This window comes from Peromyscus californicus, unplaced genomic scaffold (assembly GCF_007827085.1).
Source record: "Peromyscus californicus insignis strain IS unplaced genomic scaffold, ASM782708v3 Scaffold_2__1_contigs__length_46816999, whole genome shotgun sequence".
In the NCBI taxonomy this organism is placed as follows: domain Eukaryota; kingdom Metazoa; phylum Chordata; class Mammalia; order Rodentia; family Cricetidae; genus Peromyscus; species Peromyscus californicus.
The window spans coordinates 14,911,885-14,926,890 of record NW_026294540.1 but is presented as its reverse complement, the minus strand read 5'-3'; the positions used below and the strand labels follow the sequence as shown (position 1 = coordinate 14,926,890).

The 15,006-nt window shown below is 49.0% G+C and overlaps 1 protein-coding gene across 1 annotated transcript; it reads left to right on the top strand.

Moving 5' to 3' along the window:
* Window positions 1-596: 596 nt before the first annotated feature.
* Rilpl2 (Rab interacting lysosomal protein like 2) lies at window positions 597-13,290 on the top strand. Its single transcript, XM_052755450.1, has 4 exons — window positions 597-1,211; window positions 6,158-6,309; window positions 7,402-7,506; window positions 12,804-13,290. Exons 1-4 carry the CDS (start codon window positions 906-908, stop codon window positions 12,832-12,834), a joined length of 594 nt encoding a protein of 197 aa, XP_052611410.1. The 5' UTR covers window positions 597-905; the 3' UTR covers window positions 12,835-13,290.
* The last annotated feature ends 1,716 nt before the right edge of the window (window positions 13,291-15,006 follow it).

The window sequence follows — 15,006 nt, the reverse complement described above, 5'->3', positions numbered from 1 at the left end:
GAGCAAATGCCATTGAATGGAGCTGTGTGAGCTGAGTGTCAGCTCCTGATGCTGACCGAGTGCTGCCATCTTTTCTTTTTACTTCTTTTTAATAACAGGAAGCTGATCTCCCTTTCCTGCCTGGGAACTCATCTATTCTGGACATTTCCTAGAAAGGAAGCCGTGTGGCTGTGGCTGTTCACGCCGGCTTCTTCCCCTTTAGCAGCCGGGTTTTCAAGGTTCATTAACGGCGCCCCTTGCATTTTCTCGCTCACAGGTATTGAGATATAACTGGGTAGCCAACAAGATAGCTAGCTGAGTGCTAAGAGGCCCGGATGCCATGCTCCACCAACTGCTCCCCAAGCCCAGCCCAACGGCTGCCAGCTGTTTTTTGTTACACAATTGGAAAAACAAAAAAAAACCTGCAATAGAGACCTGGATTTCCCCTCCCCTGGCATGCAAATTCGATAGCTGGAAAGCTCCAGTTTGCAAAGGGAAAAAGTTGTGAGCTTTTTTTTTTTTTTTTTTTTTTAACCCTCTTTCCATGACCACCCTGGAAAGTCCGCCCCTGTCTCTATGGAAACCAGGCTTCTCACGCGCCCGTCACCAAGGGCGGAGCTGCGGGTGGCTCCTCCCCCCCCACCCGCGGGCTACCAGGCCTCGGGTCCTCTGGTGCCCCTTTCTCGCCGCTTTGCTTCCCACGGTCCCTGCTCCGTGTCCCTCACATCTGGCGCACCGCTGTGCGGCTGCGCGCGCTTTTCCGTGGTCCGGTGCCTCCCGCGACTTCGGTGCATTCTTCCCCGGGGCCACCCGGACTGCGCACGGCGCACGGCGTGGGCTCGGTCCCGCGCTAAGTTGTCTTGACCCCAGAGCCAGCGGACGCCTAGGTGACAGCAGCCCCAGAGGTCGCCGGGGTCGGGGTCACCATGGAGGAGCCCCCGGTGCGGGAGGAGGAGGACGGGGAGGAGGACGAAGGCGCCCTGGCCAAGAGCCCCCTAGAGCTGACCACCGACGACGTGTACGACATCTCCTACGTGGTGGGCCGCGAGCTGATGGCCCTGGGCAGCGACCCCCGCGTCACCCGGCTGCAATTCAAGATCGTGCGTGTGATGGAGATGCTGGAGGCGCTGGTGAACGAGGGCAGCCTGGTGGCGGAGGAGCTGAGGATGGAGAGGGACAACCTCAGGCAGGAGGTCGAGGGGCTGCGCAGAGCCGGTGCGTCCGGAGACCAGGTGAGCGGCAACCCAAGCCTCCGGCTGGAAGTTTGCCCGCAGTTGACAGTCACGGAGTACCTACTAAGGGTCCGAGCCTGCCTGCGGGGTTCCGTGTCAGTCGCCTACCGCTCCGGTTTTGAATTTACTTTCTTTCTTTATGTAAAAATGTTATTTTAACCTTTTTTTTTTTTTTTTTTTTATGTGTCCGGGCGTTTTGCCCTCAAGTACTTCTGGGCTCCACATGCGTGCAGTGCCCGAGAAGGCCAGAAGAGGGCGTTGAATCTCCTACCATGGATTTATGGATGGTTGGGAGCCGCCATATGGATGCTGGGAATCGAACCTAGGTCCTCTGCAAGAGCAGCCTGTGCTCTTAACTGCTGAATTATCGCTCCAAACCCATTTTACTTTCTCTTGTAAAAAGGTTTTTTTTTTTTTTTTTTTTTTTTTTTTTTTTTTTTTTTTTTTTGAGACAGGGTTTCTCTGTGTAGCTTTGGAGCCTTTCCTGGAACTTGCTCTGTAGACCAGGCTGGCCTCGAACTCAGAGAGATCCGCGATCCGCCTGGCTCTGCCTCCCGAGTGCTGGGATTAAAGGTTTGCAGCACCACCACCCAGCTTTTCTTTGTTTTTTGTTTTTTTGGGTTTTTTTTTTGTTTGTTTGTTTGTTTTTTGTTTGTTTGTTTTAGACAAAGTTTCTCTGTGCCTTTGGAGCCTGTCCTGGAACTCTCTCTGTAGCCCAGGCTGGCCTTGCCTGCCTCTGCCTTCCGAGTGCTGGGATTAAAGGCCTGCGCCACCGCCTCCCTTTAGCCTTGCCCACTGCATCTTTGACTTTGGCCTCCAGCAGTGGCTTCAAATGTTAGCACACTTCAGAATGACTTTCTAAGAGTGATCTTGAAAAGAGACCTTTAGTACCTGACAGGCCAGTGGTGGCGCAGGCCCTCAATCCCAGCACTTGGGAGGCAGAGGCAGGCGGATCTCTGTGAGTTCCAGGCCAGTCTGGTCTACAGAGTGAGTTCCAGAACAGCCAGAGCTACACAGAGAGACCCTGTCTCAAACAACAACAACAACAAAAGTAAAAAAAAAGTGATAACTAAACAAATCAAAGAGACAGCACTAAAGCCTGGAATTGCTAGACTCAGTGGGTCTGAACAGGGATCTAAGAAGCTGTGTGGGGGTGTGTTGTCGTTTCTGTGGTTTAGGGTTGAAATACTGGGCAGTGGAGGGGCCTGAATGTGCTGAGAAATCATTGTACTGCTGAGTTACATAGCCCACTCCTTTCTTCATTCATTTTTGGTTCCGAGGTAAGGTCTCTCTCTCTTTCTCCTTTCTTTTTTGTAAGCAGGGTCTCACTAAGTAGCCCTCGATGGCCTGGAACTTTCCATGTAGATCAGAGTAGCCTCAAACTCCCAGAGGTCCTCCTACCCAAGCATCCAGAGTGCAGAGATGACAAGCATGAGCTGCTATACCCAGTTACACATAAGTTCTAAGAAAAGACTTCCTGTAACTTCATACACACACTCTCTCTCTCTCTCTCCTCCCCCTCCTCGATACACGGACATATATTGTTTCCCTGGTCTATTTTTTTCTTTTATTTCACTTACAGCTTTCTCGTTTTGTATTATTCAAGGCAGGGTCTCACACTGTAGCTCAGGCTGGCTTCGAACTCATGGTAATCATCCTGCCTCGGTCTTTCTGAGTGTTGGGGTCAAAGGTGTGAACCACCACTACTGCTGGCATATTTCACCAGCTTCTAAGTCCCAGTGATGATTGTACCTGCAGAGAGACTCTGCTTCCACAGCCGTCCTGGGTGATGGCCAAGAACCTCCGTCATAGCTGGGCCTTGGAGACTCAAGAAAAGTTTAACCGCTTGTCCTGCCCGGGTTGCTCAGCCATAGTCATGGTATTTGGTGCGAATGGTCTTCAGGCACAGGGAAATGGAGGAAGTTGCATTGGGGCCTGGGAACTGTAGTTTGCATGGGGCCCCGTGATTTCCCCCTATGGGGCCGAGGGGACAAGTGTCACAGGCACCAGATGAGGTAGCATATTTTCTTCCTTAAATACAGTCTTAACTCAGGGTGTGGGAAGTGTGGGGGTGGGGAGCCGGATGTGGTGATATGTGCCTGTCATACTAGCTTGGGAGGCTCAGGCATGATGGTTGGGCGTTTGTGGCCAGCCTGGCTGGCTATATGGCAAGCCCCTGCCTCCAAGAAAAAAAACGAAGGAAAGAAATTAAAAAAAAAAAAATTCACTGACTACACAGTATATTAAAATATCCTGTTCTTTTTTATTTTTTTTATGATTTTTAAATTATTTTGACTTATGGTCAAATACATGTAACATGTAACTCATTTACTGTTTTCACTTTTTTATTTTTTATTTTTTGGTTTTTCGAGACAGGGTTTCTCTGTGTGGTTTTGGTGCCTGTCCTGGATCTCGCTCTGTAGACCAGGCTGGCCTCAAACTCACAGAGATCTGCCTGGCTCTGCCTCCTAAGTGCTGGGATTAAAGGCGTGGGCCACCACTGCCCTGGCTCACTTTATTTTTATAAAGATTTATTTATTTATTATGTATACAGTGTTTTGCCTGGATGTATGCCTGCCCACCAGAAGAGGGCACCCGATCTTATTATTACAGATGGTTGCGAACCACCATGTGGGTGCTGGGTGGGTGCTGGGAATTGAAATTAGGACCTCTGGAAGAGTAGCCAGTGCTCTTAACCTCTGAGCCATCTCTCCAGCCCCAGCTCACTTTATTTTTTGAGGCAAAATTTCACTGTGGCCTGGAACTCACCTCAAACTGGTCTCAAACTCACAGATCTGCCTCGGCCTCTCTAGTGCTGGATTTATTTGTTTACTTAAAAATGATTTTTAAGATGTATTATTGTGCACCATGTGTGTGCCTGATAGATCCCCTGAAACCATGGTTGTGAGCCATCCTGTGGGTGCTGGGAACCTAACCTGAGTCTCTGCAAGAGGCATCTCTCCGACTACCTACTTTTTATTTGTATTTTTATACATTAATGTTTTTTTTTAAACCATGGAGGGTCTGGACTTCAGAGCCTGGCTCACACTGGACTTGTGCTCCACCATTGAGTGGTTTCCCCAGCCTTCCTTTACCAAGTTCAAGTATATTGTTTGGTAGCACCAAGTTGATTCACGTATTTTTTTTCTACACTTCTTTTTTTGTTTGAGGCCAGCCTGGTCTACAGGGTGAGTTCCAGGACAGCCAGGGCTACACAGAGAAACCCTGTCTCAAAAACAACCCATTCCCTCCAAAGAAAACCTGGGGGTTTTGTTTGTTTTTTCCTTTTTTCTCTAGGTAGGCTAGTGGTATGCAGCACACTTCTCTCCTAATCCACACCCACACCCCCAGGCCTTTTTTTTTTTTTTTTTTTTTAGGTAAGGTCAGCCCTAGCTGTCCTGGATCTTGCTCTACAGACCAGGCTGGCCTTGAACTCACAGAGCCCCACCTGCCTCTGCCTGCCCAGGGCTGGGATCAAAGGCAGGTGCACCACCACCACATCTGCTCCTGTTTTTCTTTTATTCCCTGGATTCAGGATGGGTCAAACATGGCCCTAGTGCCCTTCAGCCACCCAAGGAGTGAGTGACTCAGGAAGCCCTGAGTCAGCATTCTATTAAAAAAAAAAAAAAAAAAAAAAAGACTATGAGGAATGTCTTTGTTGTTTAATGAACTTGGAAAAATTCCCCCGTCCTGTTATCAGCGGTGAGGGTTCTGAACTGAGTGTCCACTGACGCAAGACTGAGGACGTCTGTGCACTGTGCTTGCAAGCTTTATCTTCACCAGAGGCGATGGAATGTAGACGGTGACACTAGAAACACAGCCCCAGTGTGGCCGTGTCCCGTGGGAGTCACCGTGGGAGTCATGTGGATCTTCGTATTACATAACACGCGTGTCTTGTGTCTTGTGTCTATTTTGGTTCAATATATTTTCTTTCTTTCTTTTTTTTTTGTTTTTTTTTTTTTTTTTTTTTTTTTTTTTTTCTCTGTGTAGCTTCGGTGCCTGTCCTGGATCTCGCTCTGTAGCCCAGGCTGGCCTCGGAACTCACAGAGATCCGCCTGGCTCTGCCTCTGGGATTAAAGGCGTGCGCCACCACTGCCCGGCTTGGTTCAATATATTTTCTTTTTTTTTTTTTTTTGTTTTTTCGAGACAGGTTTTCTCTGTGTGTAGCTTTGCGCCTCTCCTGGAACTCACTTGGTAGCCCAGGCTGGCCTCGAACTCACAGAGATCCGCCTGGCTCTGCCTCCCGAGTGCTGGGATTAAAGGCGTGCGCCACCACCGCCCGGCGGTTCAATATATTTTCATAGGTGTTTTTGGGGGCCTGGGGATGGAACCCCAGCTTCACACCTGTGAGGTGGGTGTTGATCTTTCAGGATCTTCTTTGGCCGTGCATTTATGTTTATTCCATGAGTATGGGGGTTTTGCTCGCGTGTCTGTATGGGCACTACATGTATATGTCTCATACCTTCGGAGGACAGAAGCGGGGTGTTGGGTCGTCTGGAACTGGGGTTATAAACGGTTGTGAGCAGCCATGGAGGTGCTGGGTACCGAATCTGGGTCCTCTGCAGGAGCAGAGATTACCCTTCACCGGAGAACCATCTCACCAGCCCCGTTCCGGTTTCCAGGGCTGCGTCTCATCCGTACTCGTTACCTGTCATTTTGATACTGAGCAGTAGTGGGAGCTTCCACCAGTCATGTTCTTCACCTCCGTTTCCTCAGTTCGTGTAACGTGCTCCTTGGTCATACTTGCTCTGCTCCAGTCCTGGCACCCGCCGCTCTGGGGAACCCTGGGTCTCCTCTCAGGGAAGGGTACTTTACCAGCCCTCCGGGCAAGCCTGGGCTCAGCTCCCAGGGCTCCTGGGAGCCACGGAGCCGACCTTTCCCTTGAGGGGTGGGTGTGGCCCAGCGTGGTAACTGACCCTGTTGGTTGTTGGCCTGTTGCCTTTCAGGTGAACCTGGGACCCGACAAGATGGTAGTGGATCTGACGGACCCCAACCGGCCCCGCTTCACTCTGCAGGAGCTGAGGGACGTGCTGCAGGAGCGTAACAAGCTCAAGTCGCAGCTGCTGCTCGTGCAGGAGGAACTTCAGTGCTACAGGAGGTGAGCTCCCTGCAGCGGCCCAGGGTGCTCGGCGCATTACACGCATGCTCCTGTGTTCGCTCGTCCGGTTTTCTGAACACCCACTACGTGTGCCAGGTGCACGGCTGCACACCCACCAAGTGCACAGCTGCACACCCCTGGATAGTGCCGGGCCCTTGGTAGCAGAAGGTCCTTGATAGTTTAATAGGGAGCCATGACCAAGAGAAGTCCAGGCAGGCTGCCAGGTGGTGGTGGTGGCAGTGGCCCACCACGCCTTTGATCCCAGCACTCTGGGAGGCAGAGGCAGACGATCTCTGTGAGTTTGAGGCCAGCCTGGTCTACAGAGAGCGTTCCAGGACAGCTCAGGGCCAGACAGTAATCCTGTCTCCAGAAACAAAACCAAAAAAAAAAAAAATAAATAAAAAGAAGTCCAGGTTGTGTGTGGTGGCACATACCTGTAATCCCTGCACTCCAGAGGTGGAGGCAGGAGGAGTATAAATTCAGAGGCCAGCCTGTGCTACATGAGACCCTCTTCCTTTCTTTCTTTTTTAAATTTTAATTTAACTTTATTTTATATGCACTGGTATGAGGGTGTTGGATCCCCTGGAACTGGAGTTACAGACAGTTATGAGCTGCCATGTGGATGCTGGGAATTGAACCACGGTCCTCTAGAAGAGCAGCCAGTGCTCTAAACCGCTGAGCCGTCCCTCCAGCCCCATAACCCTCTTTCTAGGAAGAAAAATAAAAGAAGTCCATCCATGTGTGGTCAGGCATATCTGTAATCCCAGTACGTCTGCAGGATCATGAGTTCAAGGCAGCCTGGGCTATAGAGTGAGGCCCTGATTCAAAACAGCAGTGGTCGGGCTTGGTAGAACACCCCGGTAATACCAGCACGCAAGGGGGTGGAGACGGGCAGATCTCTCTAAATTAAAGGCTAGCCTATTCTGCATGAGAGACCTTGTCTCAAAGCACAACACCAACAAATACCTTATTTTATTTATTTTGGTGTCAGGGATGGAATCCGAGGTCTGCTGTTGTACCACTGAACTAAACCCCAGAGAAAGAGATCCGCAGTACAACTGTTCATTCACCCCTGCTCTCCCATTTCCCCAGTGGCCTGCTTCCACCCAGAGAAGCTCCAGGACGAAGAAGAGAGAAGGATGCTGTGGTTACCATGGGCAACGGTGAGAAGGAAGAGAGGACCATCATGAAGAAGCTGTGAGTCACCTGGATGCCCCCGTTACCACTAGATCATGACCATGAGATGCTGTGGGTTGAGGGGAGGCTGGCCAGCCCTGGGGTGGGAGGTTCTCCTCTCCCAGGGTGTGGCTGCAGCCAGTAGGAAAGTTTCATGCCACTTAGTTATAACTGTGACCAATGCTAGGAAGAAGTCTGAGTATGGGACACATCCTGGCAAGGTGTGGGGAAGAGTCTGCCTCTCCCTGACTCAAGTACTTTGAACCATAATGTTATTAATATCATAACAGTTATTCATAGGATCACTTTCTCTTTTTTTTGGGGGGGGGTGGTTTGAAACAGGGTAGCTTTGCACCTTTCCTGGATCTTACTCTGTAGCCCAGGTTGGCCTCGAACTCACAGAGGTCCACCTGCCTCTGCCTCCCGAGTGCTGGGATTAAAGGTGTGCGCCACCACTAACCAGCATAGGGTCACTTTCTAAGGTTTCACCTAGCCATGGACAACCAGGATCCAAAAAAATTTTTTTTTAATTTTTTTTGATACAAGGTGTCTCTATGTAGCTCGGGAGCCTGTCCTGGAATTTGCTCAGGCTGGCCTTGAACTCACAGAGATCCTCCTGCCTCCACCTCCCAAAGTGCTGGGATTAAAGGCGTGTGCCACCAACGCCCAGCAGGATCCAAAAATATTTAATGGAATATTCCAGAAATAGTGAGTTTTCAGCAGGGTATGGTGGTGCACACCTTTAGTGTCAGCACTCAGGAGGCAGAGGCAGGCAGATCTCTGTGAGTCTGAAGCCAGCCTGGTCTACAAAGTGAGTTCCAGGACAGTTCAGTTACACAGAGAAACCCTGTCTCAAAAAAAGAAAGAAAGAAAAAGAAAAAAAGAAAGAAATAGTGAGTTTCCAAGTTTCCAATTGCGCGCTGTTGTAAGCAGTGTGATGAAATATCTCGCCTCCCACCATGTCCAGTCTGGGATATGAATCATCTGGTTGTCTTCTTCAAGCTGTCGACACCCTCTGCCGGGTCACTGTGTAGCCATCTTGGTCATGGGTCAAGGGGTGGCCGTATGGCGGGTCTATGTTCTAGTGAACCTCCTGTTAATAGGGGCTTCAAGGCAGGAGAGTCTTGCTGGCGGCTTGGTATACCAAAGAGAGTCTATCTATAAGGGATTTCTCCTAAAAAGGGGAAGGCCGGGGCTGGAGAGATGGCTGGCAGTTAAGAGCACTTACTGCTCTTCTGATATAACAGGGTGTCTTAGGGTTTCTGTGGCTGGCATGAAAGATTGTGAGCAAAAGCAATCTGGGGAAGAAAGGGTTTATTTTGCAGTCCATCATCAAAAGCAATTAGGGAAACAATTGTGTGAAACCACTTTTCCTGGGGAGAGGAAACACGTGGCTACTCGCTCCAGATAGGGATCCCATGATGGATCACAAAGTACAGACACCACCAAAGTCCAGCTTGGTGAACCATGAGTTTTATCGGGGTTACTTACAGGAGCAGAAATGATTTAAGAACAGCTGCATTACCAAAGCCCACTCCAGTATGAGTGACAGCTTACAAAGCTGGGAACCTGGAGCCCTGTAGGGAGCACAGCACGTTGGAGAGTGTCCTTTCCAGGTGCCTCAGTTGGTCTAAACGGCTTCCACACAGCTCAGCTGGTCTGCTCTCAGAGTCTCCTTTGCAGCTCTGTTCATTAATCTCAGAGGGACTCTCAGCTTTTATTGTTTACTCTGGCAGGGAGGGGCCTAGTGAATCTGGTCAGTTTCAGGGACTTCCTGAAGCTCTTCTTGTTGTTTGCCTTCCTGCTTTAGGAGCTTCCCTGTGGGATGGAACCTGGAGGCAGGAGCTGATGCAGAGGCCATGGAGGGGTGCTGCTCACTGGCTTGCTCCTCATGGTTTGCTCAGCCTGCTTTCTTTTTTTTTTTTTGGTTTTTCGAGACAGGGTTTCTCTGTGTAGCTTTGCGCCTTTCCTGGTACTCGCTTTGGAGACCAGGCTGGCCTCGAACTCACAGAGATCCGCCTGGCTCTGCCTCCCGAGTGCTGGGATTAAAGGCGTGCGCCACCACCGCCCGGCTCAGCCTGCTTTCTTATAGAACCCAGGGCCACCAGCCCAGGGATGGCACCACCTACAATGGCTGGACCCTCCCCCATCAGTCACAAATTAAGAAAAATGCCCTACAGCCTTGCCTTACGGAGCCAAATTCTCAATAGAAGTTCCCTCCTCTCAGATGAACCTAGCTTGTGTCAAGTTGACATAAAACTTAGTCACCACACAGGCAATATGTTTAACCAGAAGATTCCCAGAGTTGTACACAGTCCCAAGCCCTTGTATGTACTTACTATATAGTCCCTAGAAATTCTGATTCAAGTAGCAGAATCCTTCACCTTTCAAATGTTGATAACCTATTTCTTCCTCTTGTATAATGGCAGTGGCTAGTATCCCAAGCTCTGCCTCCTGAGATTATGACCCCATGTATAGATTCCCTGAAGCCTAGGTTTCCTAACGTGTAAAATGAGGATAATAGAACCTACCTCTCCTTCCATCATGGGAAATAAGTGATCACGCACTCTTTTCCGATACTGATTTTTATATACATACTTAAATAACCCCCCCCCTCCTTTTTTGGTTTCTTTGAGACAGGGTTTCTCTGTGTAACAGCCTTGGCTGTCCAGAAACTCGAGTTGTAGACGAGGCTGGCCTCAAATTTACAGAGACACACCTGCCTCTGCCTCCTGCGTGCTGGGAATAAAGGTGTGCACCACCACTGCCTGGCTGCCCCCTTTTCTTTTTTAAAGATTTATTTATCATTATTTTATGTGTATCAGTGTTTTGGCTGCCTGCCTAATGTGCAGGGTGTGTGTGTACCCTCAGAGGCCAGCAGAGTACATCAGATTCCCTGGAACTGGAGTTACGGGTGGTGGTGAATCGAACCCAGGTCCGCTGTAAGAACAGCAAATGCTTGCTCTTAACCACTGAGCCATCTCTCTAGCCCCTTTTTAATTTTTGTTTTTCGAGACAGGGTTTCTCTGTGTAGCTTTGTGCCTTTCCTGGAACTCACTCTGTAGACCAGGCTGGCCTCGAACTCACAAAGATCCGCCTGGCTCTGCCTCCTGAGTGCTGGGATTAAAGGCGTGCGCCACCACAGCCTGGCTTTAATTTTTGAAGAATTATGTGTATGTACATGTGTCTATATGTGAGTTTGCTCTCTTACAGCTAAGCCATCTTTCTAGCCCCTGGTTTTTCTTCTGTAGCACTAGGGAGGAAGCCCTATGGTCTCTCTTTTTTTTGAGACAGTTTCTTACTGGTATTCACTATGTAGACCTGGCTGGCCTTGAACTCACAGACATCTGCCTGCCTACTCAAGAGACTGTGCTGAGTACTGGGATAAAGACATGCATCACCATGTTTTTTTTTTTGTTTGTTTGTTTGTTTTTTGTTTTTTTGAGGCAAGGGTTTTTCTATGTAGCTCTGGCTGTCCTGGAACTTTCTCTGTAGACCAGGCTGGCCTTGAACGCAGAGATCCTCCTGCCTCTGCCTTCTGTTGCTGGGATTAAAGCATGCACCATCACCACCTGGCTCATTTTTAAAATGATTTATTTATCATTTTATTTTATGTGCACTGGTGTTTTGCCTTTATGTATGTCTGTATGAGGGTATTGGATCCCCTGAAACTGGAGTTACAGGCAGTTCTGAGCTGCCATGTAGGTGCTGGGAATTGAACCCCGGGTCCTCTGAAAGAGCAGCCAGTGCATACACACAGAAACATACACTCCTACCGGGTGGCGGTAATGCACACCTTTAATCCCTGTCTCAGAAAATAAAAAAAAAAAAAGATTTTTGAGACAGAATCTCACTAAAAGTTGCCCAGGCTGGCCTTGAACTACTGATCCTCCTTCTTGCACTCCTCAAGTACTGAGATTACAGCCGTGAGTCACCCAGCTTGAGGTCCCGTTCTTCATGTAGGGGGAGCACGATGGGGCTCTTAAGCTGGCAAGTTACATGACCATATTCACAGTGAGCTCTGCTGTCTGCTTTCTGGGGAAGCTGGGGGAATTTCTCCCTTTTCTGTATATCTTGGTCTAAATGGAGCCTCAAGAAGGCAGAAACCACTGGTTTCTTTCAGCCTCTCCTTTGGGAATTCTTCAAGCCTATTCACTGGCATTTAGGCCAAATAAGGCAAAAGTAAAATGTCTGTGGCCAGGAGGCTGCAGATTCACAGCAGATAAGCTCACTATACTGGAGGAAGGAATGGGGGGATAGGTGACGTTTTGAAAGTACGTCAGGCTAAGGATTTTTATCTTTGTCTTGAGGATAACTGAGGAGCCAGGGAAGGGTTCTGTGCCCCATGTGAGTGGACCAGGGCCAGCAGAGAGCGGGGGTGCACTCACCTGTGTGGCTTGGGTGGTCATCAGTCTTTTGTCTTTTTGAGACAGCGTTTGTCTGTGGAGCCCTGACGGTCCTCAGCTCACTCTGTAGACCAGGCTGGCCTCGAACTCTGCCTCCCGAGTGCTGGGATTAAAGGTGTGCGCCCCCCCCCCCACCCTGCATGGGTGGTTATCAGTCTTAACAGCTCTTACGTGTTCTTCTTTGCAAAGACTTGTCTTGAAATTATAGGTGACAGTGAAAAGCCATTTACCCCCCTTTACCATAAAATCCCTAAAAACAGAAAGCAGAGGCCACTGTCTAGCTGGAGTCAGGAAGCCAGCTGCTCACTTTACCCACTTAGACCTGTTCTTAAATCTCCCGGGACCTCACATTGCTCATCTGTAAAACAGGGGTATTAATCAGGTTGACTGTGGAACTGATATAACTGTGAAATAAGTCAAAGATGGAAACATCTAGAACAATGCTGTCTCATTAGAAGGCCAGAACAAAAGGTTTTGTTTTTGTTTCTGTTTTTTAACTTTATTTTGGTTTTTCGAAACCAAGTTTCCCTGTGTTATAGCTCCGGCTGTCCTGGAACTCAATTTGTAGACCAGGCTGGCCTCAAATTCACAGAGATCTGCCTCTCTCTGCCTCCCAAGTGCTGGGACTCGAGGCGTGTGCCACCACCCCTACCTGGCACAAATTTACTTTTAATTACATTTATGAGTTTGGTTGTTTACTGGTGCTCATGCCACAGCAGATGTGTGGCAGGTCAGACAGTAAATTCTCTTCTTCCACCGTGTGGGTTCCAGGGATCCAGCTCAGGATGTTGTTAGGCTTGGGGCAAGCGCCTCTACCCACTGTAACATCACACAGGCCTCTGAATGGATTGAGCCCACAGCCTGCAAGCGTGGTTTTCACCTTGCTCTCTCTTCCTTTTTCCCTCTACCCAGGTTCTCTTTCCGGTCAGGGAAGCATACCTAGCATGAAGGCCATGGCTACAGTGACCCTCTGACTCAGAAGACAATTGCCAGGATGTTCTCTGGAACCATCGTTCTGTGCCATGTTTCTGCTCTGGGCTTGCTCACTGGTTTCCCCCAGAGTAGTCAAAGGAAGATGTTCTCACGACTCATCTGCTCCCTAGGGACAGAACTGGACAGCCACCACGCTTTGGCCATGACAGGTGAGGCAACTCCAAGAACTCCAGAGAGCAAAGGAACATAGAACATGGCCACATCCTGCCTCCACACATGGAGAGGCCTCTGGCCTATACAGCCTGGTCCAGCCTCAGTGATAATCCGGTCATTGATATGTGACAGAGAGAGAGATGAAAAAGTGAGAAAATATGGACTTGACTTCACTGATATTTGGTGAATGCTGTTTTTTCTCCTATAACTTTATATGACTTTTGTATTAAAGTAAAATGACCTTTATACTTTCTACTACTGTCTCAGAGTGGTCTATTTAAGACGGGGCAATGCCTGAGGGCATACAGCTCATGTGTATTTCATGGAACCCAAGTGAGGTGTCTGTCAGCTAGGGAGGCGAAGTCTCTGCAGACTGAAGGAAATACCAAAGGTCTGACTCAAAGGGGACTCAAGGCTTGTGCGCTCAGAAGTGTGCAAAAGTACTTCTCACTGTATTACTAAAGCAAGCAAAACATTAGGTGTCAGATCCCTTGGAACTGGAGCTACAGGCAGCTGTGAGCTGTCATGTGGGGGCTGGGGATTGAACCCAGGTGCTCAGGCAGAGCAGTTATCAGTGGTTCTGGATGTCCACCTTGTTGAGATGAGGTCTTTCCCCCTTTCTATTTTTGCCATGTACTCCAGGATTGCTGGCTTGAAGCTTCTGGGGAATCCTTCAGTCTCTGCCTCCATCTCCCTATCAGAGTACTGCCTTATGTAGCCCTGGCTGGCTTGGAGCTCACAGAGATCCATCTGCCTCTGCCTCCTGAGCACTGGGAGCAAAGGCGTGTGCTGATCTACCCAGCTTTCGGTGTGGGTCTCAGAGACTGAAAGTGAGTCAATCAGACTTGCTGCCGCTACTGCTGTAGATCCCTAGCTGACCTGGAACTATGTAGAGCAGGCTGGACTTAACTCATTGAAACCCCGAGTGCTTTTACAGAGAGCCATCTACATCCAGCTTAAAATATCATAGCATTCACTAGCTATCAGCTTCCAGCACTTGGAAAGTCTGGAACTATTTTTTACTTTTAAGGGTATCTGCATTGATTATCATGTGCTAAGCACTAGTCCAAGAGCTTTTTGAGTATCAATGCATCAAATCAGCCCTTATTACTACTACTACTGCATCAGTGTTGGGCAGGAAGAAACTGACATGCGACCCACTAGGTCACAGAATCCTCTACAAGGGATGATGTGACAATGCCCAACAGATGAGTCTTGGGAACACCCTTTGAGGGCAATGGGCAGACCTCTACACCATCTAGTCCCAACAGGCCACAAATACTGAAATAACAAAGTCAGTCATCATGACATGTGACTCGGATAGATGCAGCTCTCCGAGGTACCAGGTGATGCTAAAAAAATCTAAAGAGTTAAATCTACAGCCGGGAACGTTGGCGGACACCTTTAATCCTAGTATCCTTGGAGGCAGAAGCAGGTAGATCTTGAGTTCCAGATGGCCAGGAATATTCCACAGAGGAACCCTGTCTGGGCAAAGTCAAATCTACCGAATTTGAAATGACAGTGGAGCCGGCCGGTGTGGAGATGCACACCTGAGATCCCAGCACTAGGGAGATGGAGACATAAATATCAGCTCAAGGGCATACCTGGCTACATAGCAGCTCCAGGGCAGCCTGGGACACGTCTCAAAAATGAGACAATCATATTAGCTACCATTCAGGACATTGCTACATGCTAGTCATTACCCAGAGGCTCCATATGCATCACTTAACGTTCCCAAGAGCCCTCTGGACCGCCCCCTTTATATAGGTCAATCAGGAACCAAATTCTATAAAGGCTGCTTCAATTCTGGCTCCTTCTGACAGATCTCAAAATCTCAACAGGAAGTTAGGTCCTCCGGTCTTCTCTACTTGTACGCCACAGTATGTGGAAAGCTCAGAATACAATTTTCGGGAATTGGTGCTCTCCTTCCACGTGTGGGTTCCAGGGATCGAACTCAGGTAGTCAGGCT

Coding starts and splice junctions, on each gene's coding strand:
- Rilpl2 (XM_052755450.1), top strand. CDS start 906: ATGGAGGAGCCCCCGGTGCGGGAGGAGGAGGACGGGGAGGAGGACGAA. Junction 1,212..6,157: donor CCGGTGCGTCCGGAGACCAG/GTGAGCGGCAAC, acceptor GTTGCCTTTCAG/GTGAACCTGGGACCCGACAA. Junction 7,507..12,803: donor AGGACCATCATGAAGAAGCT/GTGAGTCACCTG, acceptor CCCTCTACCCAG/GTTCTCTTTCCGGTCAGGGA.